This window comes from Megascapheus bottae, chromosome 5 (assembly GCF_031878675.1).
Source record: "Megascapheus bottae isolate mThoBot1 chromosome 5, mThoBot2.hap1, whole genome shotgun sequence".
In the NCBI taxonomy this organism is placed as follows: Eukaryota; Metazoa; Chordata; class Mammalia; order Rodentia; family Geomyidae; genus Megascapheus; species Megascapheus bottae.
The window spans coordinates 41,829,184-41,841,529 of NC_143513.1; the positions used below are offsets into that span (position 1 = coordinate 41,829,184).

At 39.4% G+C, this 12,346-nt stretch overlaps 1 protein-coding gene across 2 annotated transcripts in view; it reads left to right on the forward strand.

The window, feature by feature from the left end:
* Nucleotides 1-12,346, forward strand: part of Hbp1 (HMG-box transcription factor 1) — a 33,256-nt gene that overhangs the window by 457 nt on the left and 20,453 nt on the right. For both annotated transcript variants that reach the window (XM_090332989.1, XM_090332990.1), the window contains exon 2: nucleotides 10,368-10,551. In XM_090332989.1, coding sequence (XP_090189115.1) covers nucleotides 10,368-10,551 — 184 coding nt within the window. The remainder of the gene's footprint in view (nucleotides 1-10,367; nucleotides 10,552-12,346) is intronic.

The window sequence follows — 12,346 nt, forward strand, 5'->3', positions numbered from 1 at the left end:
GGGCGGGGACTGGGAGGAGACGGGGCGGGGGCTGAGCTCCGGCCGGGGCTCGCGGCGGGCCGTGGAGCCGGGCCGGACGGCAAGACGGGGCGGGCTAGGGCGGTGAAAGGGGTCAGAATGTCGCCGGGCTTGCCCCGGAAAGTTTGACTTCAACTACCCGCCTGCGGGCGGAGGGTCGGAGCGTGGCGGCGGGCGGAGGGCAGGCCCCCGAGGAGGGACTCCGGCCAGGCGTCGAGTCTTCGGGGGCCCAGCGGGCTTCCGACCGAGCCGGGAAGCTCGCGATGCCGCTGGGCCCCGGGGCTCATTGTTACGCAGTTCGAATGAATGGGCTCCGGGGCGCCTGCGCAGTGGGGCCGAGCCGAGGGGAAAAACAAGCCTGGCGTCGGGCCGCGGTCACATGACGGGGGGGGGGGAGGGGGAGGAGGAAGGGAGGGGAGGGCGGACGCTGAACGGCGGCCGGAGCCCGGGCGGACTCGGCGAGCCGCCGAGGAGGGGGGGGGGGGCGGGGAGGGCGGCTGGGCCGTCGCTGTCTCCGCCTTCCACGGGACGGGGCTGCTCGGGCCGAGTACCACCAGACCGACCTGGGACCCCGCCTGGGCGGCGGCGGAGGCCGCGGCTGCTCGGGGGTTCTTGTTCGTTTTCGGTGCGGCTGTGAGCGCCGCGTGCCGTCGGGGGTGTTGCGATTTGCGCTGGGGTTTTTGTTTTTTCTTTTTCCTCCAGTTAGGAGAGTTTTCAAAACCGGCGGGACCAGTGCTCTCCCCCCAGCCCCCACCCCGGCCGCCCCACGCGGGAGGTCTTCGACCCGACGCCCTGTCAAACTTCAGCTCCTGCTGGCCTGGGAATGTTGGGACTTAAAAGAAACTTGAATACAGCTAGAACTAAATCTGCGTTTCGAGAAAGCAGTTTAACCAGTTTAAAAGCAAGAACTACTCTCACGTGACTGATACCTAATGGAATAAAATTTCGATTTCAGTTTGTAATGCTCTGTAGTTAGAAACCCAGTTCCCATTTCTTCTTGGTTGGAAAGTCCTTCCCCATCGTCCATCCCTCTAATTCCTGTATACATGAGTCAAAAGGGTACCTGCTCCCAAGAGTTCATGCAGGCATTCCCAATTTTACATGCCACACTTGAAACAAAACACCATCAGATTGTCTCCACGATACTTTCACTTTTAGATTCTCTTCTCCCTAGCCAAGTGCCCAGTGAAGAGCTCATATGGCACTGGAATTAATGAATGAATAAACCAGGAAGATATACTCTTCCACCAGAACAATTCTGGTCTCTTGTGTATCTTAAAATAACAAAAACCGCACTTTTCCCCACCACTTAAATTATTTTAGGAAGTTACTACCATTTGTTGATTGAGACAAGGCCAAGTAGTGTGTGTGTGTAGTATGAGAAAGATTATATTTAGAATGGGAAAATCACTACAAATAGACCGTTTTAAATAGAATACAGGAAAATTTACATGTTGATTTCCTTGCGTTTTAACTGATAACAGAAACATTTCTATTCCTTCATAGTTTGATCTGAAATTAACTTTGTGCTTCTTATCACACACAACTTACCATTTTTCCTAGAGAAATTAGAAAACTAATTTTCTCTAATATAGGTTATTGGGTTCTTTAAAGGCTTAGGAAGTCTTCCTTCTCCCCCCTGCCCATAAGTAATATGTAAATGTTTAAGTTTACAGTCAAGATTTCTTTCATTCATAGTATGAATTTTAGAGAATTTCAGGACCTTCATAAAATGACTTCACTATTTGAATTGAGAACGTTGTTTTAAGGTTTGATGGCCAGCTGTGGAATTAGGAGTTTTGTATTAAATGAGCTTGTCATTAATGATAATTTGTGTAGATGTGCTTGATTAGCAAGGGCATGGATGTGTGATGTTTTATCTTTTAACATATGCGACAAGTCTGAAGGAAAGAAATAGGGGCTGGGAGTGTGGCCTAGTGGTAAAGTGTTTGCCTAGCAATCACAAAGCCCTGGATTCAATTCCTTGATACCACATACACAGAAAAAGCCAGAAGTGGTGCTTTGGTTCAAGTGGTAGAGCACTATCTTTGAGAAAGCTCAAGGACAGTGCCCATGCCCTGAATCTAAGTCTCAAGACTGGGGGAAAAAAGGAGGAGGAAAAATAACTTTTATTCTCATATACAAATAAGAAATCTCACACTGGCCACTGTAGTTTATGCCTGTAATCTTAGCTGCTCAGGAGGCTTAGATCAAGCCAGCAACAACAGCAAGAAAGTCCATGAAGCTCTTACTAACCATCAAAATATTGGAAAGTGAAGCTGTAGCTCAGTGGTAGAGTGAGCAAAAAGCTCAAGGACAGCACAGGATCTGAGGTTAAGCACCAGGCCAAACTCCCATGGTGGGGGTAAGGGGGTGCACTAAAAAAAAGAACTTCAGGCCTGAAAGTTAAACTGTATGGTCCTTAAAGGTATTAAGTGATGGCCTAAGGTAGTATATGTGATTAAAACACATACCCCCCTCCCAATATAGCTGCAAACTAGAGTTGTGGAAACATTAAAAGAGGTAAAGTTTCATTAAAAACACATTTTAAAAGAACTATGTTAGGACCTTCTACTGCTTTGGATATACTTGCACTTATAATACAGTTTGTTATGGTGCCTTGTAGCTTGTGATTATATAACCCATTTGGAAAGGTAAGAAACTAGGAAGATTGAAAACTGGAATCTGATTTTTGTTGGTCTATACTACTCACTCAACTTCAAAAGGACAATGTCCTAATGAGCACTTTTCCTCATCCATAAAACTGAGTTGCTCACAAAGCTGTTTTAAGTAAAATTAGAAATTGTATGTGGAAATGCTGAGTAAGTTTTAAGTAGATAAGCATTTTGTAAAACCTATTTTTGTTTTTCCTCCACTCACTGAGACTCAATTATATCTAGTCCCTTCTTATGTGTCTCCTTTGTAAATAAAAACAGTAGGATCACATCTATTAAAATTTAGAACATGATATTTCAAAGTACAACTGCTTTTGTTTTGCTGGAGACTTATTTTTCCTTTCGAAAATCATCTAGTGAAGAAATGACTCCTACAGAGTTAACTAAAATGCAAGGCAATCTGTGTTTATTTTTTAACATCAAAACTGTTTACAAAAGCAAGAATAAAGAATAGAGTTAACCCCTTCAGGAGATAATTGGAAGAGGAACTTCAACACATTTCTAATGGGTGGCAAATAAAAGAGGAGTATTCTTTTACCTTGTCCAAAAACCTTGCTTTTTTTCCTCCAAAATGCTTTGACAGAAAGACACTTTGCATTTGTGTATGGCTTTATATTTGTTTTCCTTTTCCTGTATTCGATTCCTATAATATTTCTATGAAATAAGTAGAGGTACTATGAGTGTAAGGTTATATTTCTTACCTCAGGGCACACAACCGACTCTAGTCTTCTTGGCTTAAGTCTGGCCTGGGCGTCGTCCCTGAGCTCTTCAGTTTAAGGCTACCGCCCTACCCCTGGAGCCACAGTTCCACTTCCTGTTTTCTAGTGGTTAATTGGAGATAAGAGTCTCACAGACTAAAAGTCCTGGGCTGGCTTTGAACCCTGATTCTCAGATCTCAGCCTCCTGAGTAGCTAGAAAAGTGCAAAGATCAGTAAATTTTAAAAAATGTTATTTGTTAGTAAACTGGGATTTGAAATGATTTCATTTAAGGAGTATTGTGATGGGCTAGTGGTAGATAAAAGCATGGTGATGAAGAAATAATACATATCTAGGCCCAGAGTTCAAGCCCCACGACTGACAAGAAAAATAATACAAGTTAAAATGTTAATATGGTATAAATGACAAATGATGGATACTGCAGGACTTGCTGGTCAGGAAGAAAAATAATTAGCTGGGAAGAATGAGGAAACAAAAGAGCTGCAAAGGGAGAGAACACACAATTTGTACCTATGCTTCTGTGGAATTGAACAACACTGTTGATAGACAAAGGATAGCTACAGAAATATTTAGTGCAACCTCTAAAAAAATTTAAGTTTAAGATGCAGCTGTGGTTGGTTGTCTTTGGTCCACATTTAATATGTGAAACATATAAGTTTTTTTCTGTGTAAGTGGTACAGAGGTATTGAACCTGGGGCTTTGTGCCTGCTAGCAAGCACTCTCCCACTAGGCCACACTGCCAGCCTTAAGATGGTATTCTTTTAAGATATTAGATACTAAGGAAAGTGTCAAAATCTGCTATCTAAATAATCAATGTCTGCAGTTGAGAGAACTCACAGAATGAGTTTCAGTCTTGTGGGAAACTAGTCAGGGAACTACTAAGTAAGAAATATGTGTTGATACTACTGGTTAACCTTTTCTTTTATGAAATGCTGCAAGGAAACTAGAGTCAGATGGCTCACATAGAAATTGGGAATCTAGGGTGCGCTCCCCCCCTCCCAGACTCTCTCCCCCCCCCCTTCTCTCCCTCTCTCTCACAACACTACTTCTTGCTTTTTCTGTGTACGTGATGCCAAGGTATCAAACCCAGGGTTTTGTGCCAGGCAAGCACTCTACCACTAGGCCACATTCCTGGTCCCTCTGTCATGTTTTTTTAATGTACTCTCCTTTAATTCTAGAAGAAATCTGTGTATTTAGGACTTCCGTATGATTTTGTATAGATTCAGAGTGTTTAAAATATACTTATCATTGTGTCAAACTTCTGTCCATGAGTCCTCAGTGGCTCATCATTGTCTGATAATTGTTAATACTGGCTCTACCATATTGAAGGTTTGCTTTGTGTTGTTTTTCAGAGCATATCTCATTGAGTTTTCAGTATAACCAATGAGGTATATGCTTTGTTTCCACTTTATTTTATTTTTATTTTTTGCCAGTCCAGGGGTTTGAATTCAGGGCCTGAGCGCTGCCCTTGGGCTTTTTCCTCAAGGCTAGAGCTCTACCACTGGAGCCACTGCACCATTTCTGGCTTTTTTTTTATGTACGCGGTGTCAAGGAATCAAACCCAGGTCTTTGTGCATGCTAGGCAAACACTGTACCACTAGGCTAAACTAAAGGCAGAGTCTTTATTCGTGTCTCAAAAAAAAAAAAAAAAAGCTACACAGGATGGTACTTGCTTGTAACACAAATTACTCAGGAGTCAGAGATAGGGAGGCTCACAGTTTGAAACCAGCTTCAATAAAAAGTTACAAGACTGGTGCCGGGATCTTACAATCTTAGAATCCATAGCCATCCTTTCCATTGATATACAAGATACTACGTTTTTCTAAATCCAGAACTTTGTAAACTCTGTGAGTTTGCTAATGTGAGCTTCCCTCATTGGAAGACTATCTTTGTTGTTGTTGTTTTCTATTCATAGCTAAGCCATATTTGTAGAATAATATTTGTAGAGTCATTTAGTCATTTACTGGTAATGTTTTTCTACTAAAGTTTGGGTTCCTTGGAATTGGTGATTAACTGTTTACCATTGAGATATAACATTATTGCTAAAATGTCTTGTACGTGTTACATTAACTTTTTAGTCAAGTAGTTCTTAACTGCAAATGAAGTTCTTTTGAAAGAAGAGAAATGAAACAGTTCATAGGACTGGACTTTGCCCAGACTGAATAAATAACTTTTTGTTGGGAAGATTGGACATCATTTATTTAAAGCAGAGCTATGATTGTCAAAAGAGTTTAATTCAGAATTACTGATTAAGAGTACTAGATAAAAGCTCAAACTCAAATGACTTGATATTTGAGAAAGCATGTTTCCTCTAGTCCTCAATTTTGTGGGAAGTTATACTAGAGCAGATTTACTATAACTATATGGATTAGCAGAAAAAGATTTTTGTTTCAAACATTTGAAAAACATTAGATAAACTTATTTACCTTAAGTCATGGCATGATGCATGACTGTTTTTGAGAAATGTTAGATGACTTGTAATTATTTCTAGAAGAAAAACTGCCAAAATTGAATACCAGTGATCCCTCACCTATCACAGGAGCTACATTCTACAGACTCCTACCATAGGTAAAAATCCAAGATGGGGCAGAGTTAGATTGCTACAATCTCGTTTTTCACTCACTGCTACTTTGCAGATACCTGCCTCTTGCTGGGGTCTCCTGTTTAATCCTCCATACAGTGAAGCCTCAATAAATGAGCCAAGATGTAATAAGGGATGACTGTAGCTCTTTGGTTGTATATTGTTAAGTTTTGTTTTTTGTTTTTTTGTTTTTTTTTTTTTTTTGCCAGTCCTGGGCTTGAGCTCAGGGTTTGAGCACTGTCCTTGGACTTTCTCAAGGCTAGAGCTCTACCACTTGAGCCTCAGCACCACTTCTGGCTTTTTTTTTTGATATGTATGTGGGGTACCAAGGAATCGAACCTAGGTCTTCATGCATGCTAGGCAAGCACTCTACCAGTAGGCCAAACTCCTGGCCCCCTGTTAAGTATTTTTAATAAATGTTCTCTCTAAAACATTAAGGACATGGTAGTAATACTGATGTACAGTCTGGGATAAAAAAATGTTAAAAAGGCAATACAGGGGCCAGGAGTTTGGCCTAGTGGTAGAGTGCTTGCCTAGCATACACCAATACCCGGGTTCGATTCCTGGGTACCACATACATAGAAAAAAGTCGGAAGTGGTGCTGAGGCTCAAGTGGTAGAGTGCTAGCCTTGAGAAAGTCCTCGCCCTGAGCCCAAGCCCAAGACTGGCAAAAAAAGGGGAAAAAAAAAGGCAATACATTTTTGTTTCACTGTTTCAGTTTATCCTTGTAACTGTTGTCTGAGGAGTAAGGCGGGTATTAGCCTCATTTTTTTTTTTTCAGTCCTGGACTTCGTGCATGCTAGGCAAGCACTCTACCACTAGGCTAAACTCCCGACCCTACTAGCCCCATTTTTAACAATGTTAATAAGTTAATGAGAAACTCAGTCACATATTAAATGATCATATTAGATGTTCAAGTTGGAATCAACTCATGTTTGCTTTTAACTCTGTGCCCTTTTCACTAAACATCTGATTATTGATAACACTGAGTAGGGCTATAAAACATTGCCTAGGCCAAGTGATATTTTTGAAGGTATAGGGAGAAAGCATCTTTAGAGTTGAAATTAGAAATGCAGGTTCTACTATGTTGAGAACTTTAAGATGTTCAATGTCCTCTACTTATCCTACCTCTATCTGGGAATCTAAATCATATTTAAGCAAGTATTTTTAAAAATGAAAGTATAATAAGGATACCTGCACAGACATGTTCGTTGCTGCACTATTCACAATAGCCAAGCAATGGAAACAACCTAGATGCCCTACTGCAGATGAATGGATACAAAAAATGTGATACACACATACACACACACTAGAATTCTACATAGCCAGCAGACAAGGTAAAATAATGGCATTCTCTGGGAAGTGGATGAAACTAGAACAAATCATGTTGAGCGAGATGAGTCAAAACCAAAGTAACAAAAGGTGTATGGTCTCCTTGATATGTAGATGTTAGATCCAAACAGTAAAAGAGCAATGACTCAATATTAAGATACTCAAGGTAATTGACACAAACTTGGAGATATAAATACAACTACATAGACATAAAAATCTATGCTGGCATATATACTCTATAGATATCATGTTACATAAACTTGACATTTGCAATATGATTTAAAAATCAATTTTAATAAAATCTTAAAAAATGAGAGTGTAAATATAGTATTATTTAGGAGATTGAGAAAACTGATAATGTTCAGCAGTAAAAGGGATAAATAAACTTCTGTATGTCTTTACAACGAATGCTATTTAGATCTTTCTGTTGTTTCTGAGATGAGAACTTTCATGTTGCCTATGTGGTGTGGACTTGAGAGCTCAAGCTACCCTTAAAAGTTATTGACTATAATATGAGTGTGAAAATATTATATGTACACAAAAAAGAGATTAGATTCTGCTTTATAAAACTGTTAGGAGCATCTAAATCTCATTGATGGGGTTAGTAGTCATATTTCTTTGTGTCTGTGTGTGTATTTATTTCTGTCTTTGTCCTGAGGCTTGAAATCAGTGCCTGCACACTCTCCCTGAGCTTTTTTGGCTCAAAAATTTTTAAGTTGCTTTAAAAAATATTAGTCCCAATTGTGTATTTTATAATCAATAAGATCATGAAGAAAAGCCTTGTAGAAAAAAACATTTGCTAAGTGATTATTGATAATTATATCATGGTTTAGAAAATTCTGGTAAAAATACTAATACCTTTTCATTGACTTTTTTTTCTTTGCCAGTCCTTGGGCTTGAACTCAGGACCTGGGCAGTGTCCTTGGACACATTTTGCTCAAGGCTAGTGCTCTGCCACTTGAGACACAGCTCTACTTCCAGTCACAGCTCCACTTCTGGCTTTTTCTGTGTATGTGGTACTGGGGAATCCAACCCAGGGCTTCGTTTATGCTAGGTGAGCACTCTACCATTAGACCATGCTCCCAGCCCCTTCATTGACTTTTTTTTTTGCTGGTCATGGGACTTGAAGTTAGGTCCTGGGTGCTGTCCCTGGACTTTTATACTCAAAGCTAGCACTCTGCCACTTGAGTCACAGCTCCATTTCCAGTTTTTTGTTAGTCCATTGGAGATAAGAGTCTCGTGGATTTGCCTGCCAGGGCCAGCTTTGAACCATGATTTGAGGATCTGAGTCTCCTGAGTTGATAGGATTGGCAGATGGGGGCCACCAGTGCTCTGCTACATTGACTTTCTGAGCAGCTTGGGCTGGGGTGCTGCTTTAATTTTAATAGCAGTGTATCATTTCTCTTTTGAGGAACAAAGTGCATATTATCGACAACAATCAAGATTTTATTTTTGTATTCTTTTTCTTAGTAAAGCTTTTTTATGTGTGTGTGTGTGCCAGTCCTTGGACTTGAACTCAGGGCCTAGCACTGTTTCTGAGCTTTATTGCTCAAGACTAGTATTCTATCACCTGAGCCACACTTTTCTACTTTCAGCATTTTGTTGAAATGCTGAAACTTTTCCTCTTAGGGCTGATTTTGAACCATGATCCTCAGAGCTTAGCTTCCTGAATAGCCACCAGTGACTGGCTTCAGCTTATTTTTTAAGTTTGGAATAGTGTCCCTGAAAACAACCAAAATCTTATTGTTGTCACTCTTGTTTTATTTTATTTTATTTTTATGCTTTGCCAGTCCTGGGGCTTGAACTCAGGAACTGGGCACTGTACTTGTGCTTCCTTTGTTCAAGGTTAGCACTCTACCACTTGAGCCACAGCGCCACTTCTGGCTTTTTCTGTTTATACTGTATTGAGGGGTCGAACATGAGGCTTTCATGCATGTCTCATGCATGTCTCAAGCACTCTGCCACTAAGCCGCATTCTGACTCCTGCATTGTTTTAAGTAACTAATTTGATAATTGTCCAAAGACTATAGAGGGTGAAAGGCATAGTTACATTTTCCTTTCAAAGCAAATATTTTGTGTATTTGTGTACATTTTTTTCCCTTGTGAGAACTTCATAGACTTCATTGAATGGTTTACTAGTTGTTTAGTAAAACTTCCTATAATTATTATTCATCTTTCTAGAAATAGTAGCCTTTTCAGAATGAGAGGCTTTTTATACTTCTAAGTCCTAAATTTTCATTGATAAAATACCACAAATCTAGTATTCGGCCATTTTAAGAAACTTAAATGTTCTTTACAGAATGTAAGAGTGATAAAATTGTTCATTTTCAGAACATGAGGAAATATTGTGGAAACACCTAAATAGGATGGAATAATCTTTTTTTTTTAAAAAAAGAAATAGAATGCTCTTTGTCTAATGGGAGAAATTTTGTTAATTTTCTTTTGACTTGGAGTTATATGTGAAGAATAATTTATTAGTCTTAATGTTTGTAGTAAGACTAATGTTGAAATACAATTTGGGGTAATTTTGAAAGAAAAGTTACAAACCTAAAAGAAATAATGAGCTGGAGGCATGGCTTAACTGGCAGAATGCTTGCCTAGTGCTAGCAGTCCCCTAATACCACAAAAAGTGTGCGTGTGGGGCTTGCGGGGGGACATCACTAGGGATTTACGACTGCGGTGCTAACTACTCAGGAGGCTGAGATCTGAGGATCAAGATTCAAAGCTAGACTCCTTTCCAACAGACTACTCAGAAAAAGCTCCAAGTGGGTCTGTAGCTTAAGCGGTAGAGCTAGCCTTGAGCAAAAGAAGCTCAGGTACAGTGGCCAGACCCTGAGTTCAAGTCCCAGGACCAGCATTAAAAAAAAAAAAGACTGAAAGGAGAGAAGGGAAGGAGAGGAAGACAAACACTGAGGAGAAAAGGCTGATAAATATGGTTAAGTTAAAATACAACATAGTGATATCTCTGGTTGATTGCATACTTTGGATTGCTAAATCATTTGACATATTTTTTTTTTCCTTTTTCTCTTTAATTTTGTTTTAAGTCAGAGCACCATAACATGGTGTGGGAAGTGAAGACAAATCAGATGCCTAATGCAGTACAGAAACTCCTGTTGGTAATGGACAAGAGAACTTCAGGAATGAATGATTCATTGGAGTTGTTGCAGTGTAATGAGAACTTGCCATCTTCACCTGGCTATAACTCCTGTGATGAGCACATGGAGCTTGGTAAACAAAATTAAAAGTTATTTAGGGCCCTAAGATTCAGATTCATTTCATATTTTATCTGCTAACTACATTAGCTGCCTAAAAATGCTAGAGTGAAGTTTTTGTATGATTGGAAATTTCAGCATTCTCTTGTTCTTGTTTTAAAGTAATACTTAAAACTAGAGTGGTTTAGTTAATTGTTATTATAGATGCTCACTTATAAATTATTAGCTAAATATATGAAGATCAAACTAAACACCTTAGGACAATCGGGCTGTCCTGTGCCTTTTTAAAAGGTATTGGTGGTGAAACATTGTCCTGTAGAGCTCTTCACAGTTGATTTGTTGGTGTGATTTGGAAATGACATTTGGATCCTTGAAACTCAAGGATTTGACATTTGTGATGGTCATTCCTGCTGAGCTGAGTTAGAGACAGCGTAGCCTGTGTATTCTCTAGGTTAGTGGAGAGGTGGTTTGGAGCACCATTTTAACCATTACTGGATTGTTCACCACCATGTTTCAGGCTTCAGGACAAAAGTTGGCCCCCAGGGAGCCAGAACCTTGCCCTTTCCATCCATGACTTCAGTTAAAAAGTTAATTTCCTGAATTTGAAAGACAGAAACAAATGAAAAAATTATGTTTAAAAGGTTCTGGCAGTGAGGGAACGAAAGTAGCTATGGGGACATTATCTAAAATTGTTATGGTATTTCAGAAATATTTGGCTATCACCATGAGCATGGATACCTTTTAGTCAGTTTGAAGAATGGGTATTTTGAGTTGTTACTTCTAATTGAAGTATTTTAGTTTTCAGGAGACTGTTCTAGAACATTTTTCTGAGTATGAAGTATATACTTTTATGAAGACATTTAGGTAACTGGAAGAGTTTTCTTGACATATACTTGGATCTATAGAATTTGTTGGTATATGTTTCATAGAGGCTGATATTTTGTTTTTAAATGTTTCAAAATCCTTTTTCAAAACTGTTAAAGAATTTTTAGTTCCGTGTTTCTTATATTAACTTGTATAGAATTTCAGTATTTCTTGGAAAACCTGAAAAACTAGCATGATCTTTCTTTAGGGAAGGCATTAAAGGAAAAGTTACCACTCAGTATTACTGAATTCAGAATTAGTTGTAGAGTGCTTGCTTTATATACATGAAGCCCTGGGATTTGATCTCCAGCAATGTGAACAGAGCAAAACAAAACAACTAAAAGAACTTCTAAAACTTATTTGTGAAAGTGGTTCCTAAAAATTAATAATAGGATTTTTATTTTCATATTTGGTAAATTTCAATAGTGGAATTTATATTACAGCTTAACATAGGCTATAAATACCAACTTCATATTTGTATACATTTAATGCTTTTTCCCCTCATTAACTTGCTATATAAGAATCTGGTGTATTGTATATACATTTATTTGTTTATTTGAATCAAGGAAGGGAAAGGCAAAAACAAGATGATCCAAAGACAAAGGATGAAGCAGTGTAATATTCATAAGACAATATGTTGGAAATGTATTCTACAACTTGTGAGGGATGGGGGAGGGAATGTACAACTTGGGAGGGAAAGTGGGAGAAAAACATGGGAAGGGAAAAAATATCTATATATCTATAATAGATCTATAATAGATCTATTTTTCCCCTCAAGTTCTGAACATGAAATACTTGCATGGTTTAAGTGATGAACCATTGCTCTGTTCACTTTTCCATCAGGCTGTATTGATTACTGGATGTGCTTTTTGTTGTTGTTGTTGTTAGTTGTGAGGCTCGAACTCTGGGCCAGGGAGCCGTTCCTGAGCTCTTTCAGCTCAAGGCCA